This window comes from Microtus ochrogaster, chromosome 8, assembly GCF_000317375.1.
Source record: "Microtus ochrogaster isolate Prairie Vole_2 chromosome 8, MicOch1.0, whole genome shotgun sequence".
NCBI lineage: Eukaryota > Metazoa > Chordata > Mammalia > Rodentia > Cricetidae > Microtus > Microtus ochrogaster.
The window spans coordinates 40077534-40082155 of record NC_022015.1 but is presented as its reverse complement, the minus strand read 5'-3'; the positions used below and the strand labels follow the sequence as shown (position 1 = coordinate 40082155).

The 4622-nt window shown below is 46.1% G+C and overlaps 1 protein-coding gene across 1 annotated transcript in view; it reads left to right on the top strand.

Annotated features, from left to right (window-relative positions):
* The first annotated feature begins 213 nt into the window (after positions 1-213).
* Positions 214-4622, top strand: part of Sf3b2 (splicing factor 3b subunit 2) — a 17192-nt gene continuing 12783 nt past the window's right edge. Inside the window, exons 1-5 of the mRNA XM_026781514.1 lie at positions 214-480; positions 653-699; positions 1157-1234; positions 2203-2442; positions 3955-4072. Coding sequence (XP_026637315.1) covers positions 348-480; positions 653-699; positions 1157-1234; positions 2203-2442; positions 3955-4072 — 616 coding nt within the window. The 5' untranslated portion in view covers positions 214-347. The remainder of the gene's footprint in view (positions 481-652; positions 700-1156; positions 1235-2202; positions 2443-3954; positions 4073-4622) is intronic.

Genomic DNA, 4622 nt, shown 5'->3' with positions numbered 1-4622 from the left:
GGCTCAGTAAGCATTTGGTCCGGTGAGAAGCAGAAAGGGCCCGCACAGCGGAGGGCCGCCCTTTCCGCGGCCCTAGCGGCGGATCTACCGTTGGGTACTGGGTGTTGCGGCAAGCGTTCAGCCTGTAGGCTGTGCAACCGCAGACTACAACTCCCAGAAGGCTTTGCAGCCTTTGGTTAGTGGCGTATTCTTTCTCCCAGCAAACGGCGGAGGGGGTGGAGTTTTCTCGATCAAGTGCTTTCCAATCACCGGGGGACATGGTGGACCGCGCTGCCGGAAGTTCCGTGAAGTAGGCTCGGTGGCTGATCCGAGCTTCCGTGTTGGTCGCGCGCCTTCTTGTGGCTAAGATGGCGGCGGAGCATCCAGAACCTCCCAAAGGAGAATTGCAGTTGCCACCGCCGCCACCTCCAGGCCACTATGGCGCCTGGGCTGCTCAGGAGCTTCAGGCCAAATTGGCGGAAATAGGAGCTCCGATCCAGGGTGAGGCTCATGGGGCGTTCAAGGGAGGCTGCGTGGTCTTGTGGAGAAGAGGAGCCTGGTTACCCAGGAGACCCACGGGCGGGGGGCGGAGACAGGCCGCTGCTGCCCGACTTGGCCCAGCTGGTCTGTTGGGGTTGCTACTGACCCCCGGATTCTGTGCTTCGTCCCACAGGGAGTCGCGAGGAGTTGGTTGAACGGCTGCAGACCTACACCCGCCAGGTGAGTGTTTGTTCAAGATAGGTCTAACTTTTTACTGGAGGGCTCTAAGACTCCACATGGATGGGTCTTCGTTTCTTTTACTTTTTTCATTTTTCGAGATGGTGTTTTTCTGGTAGCCCTGACTGTCCTAGAACTCACTCTGTAGACCAAGGTGGACTCGAACTAAAGAGATCATCTTGCCTTCGCCTCCGGAGTGCTCTGGGATTAAAAATACACGACTGGCTTGGTCTTCGTTTCTTATGTACTTCATCGCAGCAAGCCAGGGCTTGAACGCTTTGCCAGTTTTTGCCTTTGCTTTGTTGTAATCGATTCTACCCCGCTTGCTTCTCTCAGGTTTCAGCCCCAGTCTCTGGCAAACGGGCGTTGGTGAATTTTGTTAACTAAATGAATGGGAGAGGAGGTCGTGTAATGGAATAGTTTCTCTTAGTCTGACACAGAGTTCCCTTTTCTTTTGTAGACTGGCATCGTGCTGAATCGACCAGTTTTAAGAGGAGAGGATGGGGACAAAGCCGCTCCGCCTCCTATGTCAGCCCAGGTAAGAGACTGTTTGTAGCCCCTTTCTGCTCAGGGTGGCCTTTCTCTCATGCATTGGCCTGGAGATCCAGCTAGCAGATGGGATCATGAATTAAAGGGAGGGGGGTTGATGAGACAAAATTGGGGCCTGTTCACTTTTTTTTTTAATCTATTTATGCTGGGCGGTGGTGGCGCACACCTTTAATTCCAGCACTCCAGAGGCAGAGGTAGGTGGATCTCTGTGAGTTCGAGACCAGCCTGGTCTACAGAGCTAGTTCCAGGACAGGCTCCAAAACCACAGAGAAACCTTGTCTCGAAAAACCACAAAAAAAAAAAAATAAATAAATAAAAAACCATGAGCGGTGATGGTGAATGCCTTTAATCCCAGCACTGGTGGAGCTCTGATTCCATCTTGGTATACAGAGGGAGTTCCAGGACAGCCAGGGTTACACAGGGAAATCCTGTCTCGAAAAAAAATATTGTGTGTGTGTTTTGCCTCCGTGCATGGGCACAATGTGCATGCAGTGTCAACAGGAAGCCATCATAGCAGGTGGCATCACTGTTGCTGGAGTGACAGAGGATTGTGAGCTGCTGGGAATTGACCCCTATGATGCAAGAGCAGTTCTTCACTGCTGGTCTGTCTCTACAACCCTGGTTCCTATTTCTTTAAGTCCCTTTAGAATCTAATATTTGAGTATCTTCTAAAGTAGTGGCTTTGACCTAGGGTCTATTGGTGTGTGTGTGTATTGTAAAGTTCCTATATGGATTTTAGAGGTGTCCTTGCATCTCCTTAAATTGAATGCAAAATGTATATGCCTGTTATTTTTCAGAGGCACCAATAGCTTTGTTTGATCAGTGCTCTAAAGTTAGCCTCTTCTCGGTTCTGCATCATTTGACTTTGAATGCCTAGCTCTTTTGCTAGGTCTCCAGCAAATGTTTCTAAAATGAAGAAATGCTTTCTAGTTCATAACTGTATTTTTTCCCCCATAGCTGTCTGGGATTCCTATGCCACCACCACCTATGGGACTCCCCCCTCTACAGCCTCCTCCACCACCTCCACCACCTCCACCAGGCCTTGGCCTTGGCTTTCCTATGGCTCACCCACCAAATCTGGGGCCCCCGCCTCCTCTCCGAGTTGGTGAGCCTGTGGCATTATCGGAAGATGAACGGCTGAAGCTAGCACAGCAGCAGGCAGCTTTGCTGATGCAGCAAGAGGAACGTGCCAAACAGGTAGGACAGGTAGAAACTTGTACCTAGCATACAGTAGGTCCTTGATGCGGAAATGGAGCCTCCGAAAGCTAGACCCTGAGGCCATGCCTTTTAGGAAGGTATTGATTGAAGACTAGAACATAGGTACAAGGTGACAGAGAATCCTAGAAGCAAAAATTTTGGTAGATTGGCTTGGGCTGTATTTTTGCTGGAATGAGGTTGTTTTCTTTTTAAGCAAGGAAATCATTCACTTAAGGAACATGAGCTCTTAGAGCAACAGAAGGCCTAACTTTCCACATCGTGGTCCGTCCATAGGATGCTGTTTAATATTACTTAGTGTACAAATCAAGATGCTTCATTCAGGTTTGCCTTGGAGGCTACCTCATTACGAACTAAGTTCTGTATTTCCATTTTTATGTAGAGTCCAGGATTTAGCATTGTGCAACCGCTTTTGTGTGGTGTATAAATCAAAAATGATTTTTTTAATTTTTAGAGGGTTGTTACTAGAAAAAGAATCAAACTAAATCAAGTATGTAGCACAATTTCTGTAATAATGACACATATAATATTTATTACAGAAATTATTTACAATTACTTTTTTGTTTTGTTTTTCTATCTTTTTTTTTTTTTTTTTTTTTTTTTTTTTTTTTTTTTTTTTTTTTTTTTTTTGGTTTTTCGAAACAGGGTTTCTCTGTGGTTTTGGAGCCTGTCCTGGAACTAGCTCTTGTAGACCAGTCTGGTCTCGAACTCCCAGAGATCCGCCTGCCTCTGCCTCCCGAGTGCTGGGATTAAAGGCGTGCGCCACCACCGCCCGGCTTGTTTTGATTTTCAAGACAGTTGTCTGTGTAGCTCTGGCCGTCTTGGGGTCTTGGGTCTCGCTCTGTAGACTGGGCTGGCCTTGAACTCAGAGAGATATCTGCCTCTGCCTCCCGAGTTCTGGGATTAAAGATGTACTCCATCAGTGCTAGGCTGATTACTGCTAGTCTTACGTGGCATCATTTGGGTACTTTGTGGAGAATGCTGGCATATGTGGTCATTTGTATTGGATTTAGACTGTGATGAGTATAGGTTTGGGAATGATGTGAAGATGTTCTGCCCCATGTCAAGTTTACCCAGTGGGTAATTCAGGAGTATTAGAAGGCAAGCATTAAATACAAATATGGACACATGGATGGCCTACTAGTTTAGTTTGTCTAGGTTGTGGCAGATTTTAAGGGATAACTAAAAGAAAATGACTCATGGTTCTTTCTAAATAGTTTGAACTCTGGGGGAAGAAAATTCATTGAAAAGTAGATGGTAGTGTTTACTTAAATAGTGAATTCTCTTCTAGGAACCAGAAATTTCCTAGGGTTTTTCTCATTGGTTTCTAGGAATTTTGCATTGTGGTGAATAGTTCTAATTTAGTAAGTTTTGTGCAAATGTAGGAGTGGAGGTTGTCAGCCCCTCGTGGCTTCCTGATTGCACTCCTGAAAGAACACATTGTTGGGCTGGTGCCAAATTCTTTCTCGCTGTGTCTTCACTCCCCTCTTATAGGCTGCTGTGTTAATGGAGCAGGAACGACAGCAGGAGATTGCCAAGATGGGCACTGCAGTCCCTCGGCCTCCTCAAGATATGGGTCAGCTGGGTGTTCGTACTCCTCTGGGCCCTCGAGGTAAGACCCTTGAGTGGAAGGGAGAAGCACAGAAGGTAATTTTTAAAATACTTCTTTTTATCTGGGCATGCTGCCACATTTCTATAATCCTACTACTTGAGAGGTAACAGCAGGAGGGTGGGTACAGGTCGTCCTAGGTAATATATCAATTTCAAAGATGGTCTGGGCTACTTGAAAACCTGTGTTTCTCTGTGTAGCCCTGGCTGTTCTGAAAATCACTCTGTAGATCTGGCTGACCTGCCTCTGCCTCCCAAAAACTGGGATTAAAGGGATGCACCACCACTGTCCGACTTACATAATTATATATATATATATATATATATTGAGGCTGGTGAGATGGCTCAGTAGTTAAGAGCACTGACTGCTCTTACAGAGGACTCGGGTTCAATTCCCAGCACCCACATGACTGCTTATAACTCCAGTTATTGTCTGTAACTCCAGTTCCAGAGACTATGACACTGTTATACCAATGCATATAAAACGAAGTTAAATATTTTAAAAGTTGGAAATTTCTTGCAGTTTATCATTAAAAAATATATATATGTACACA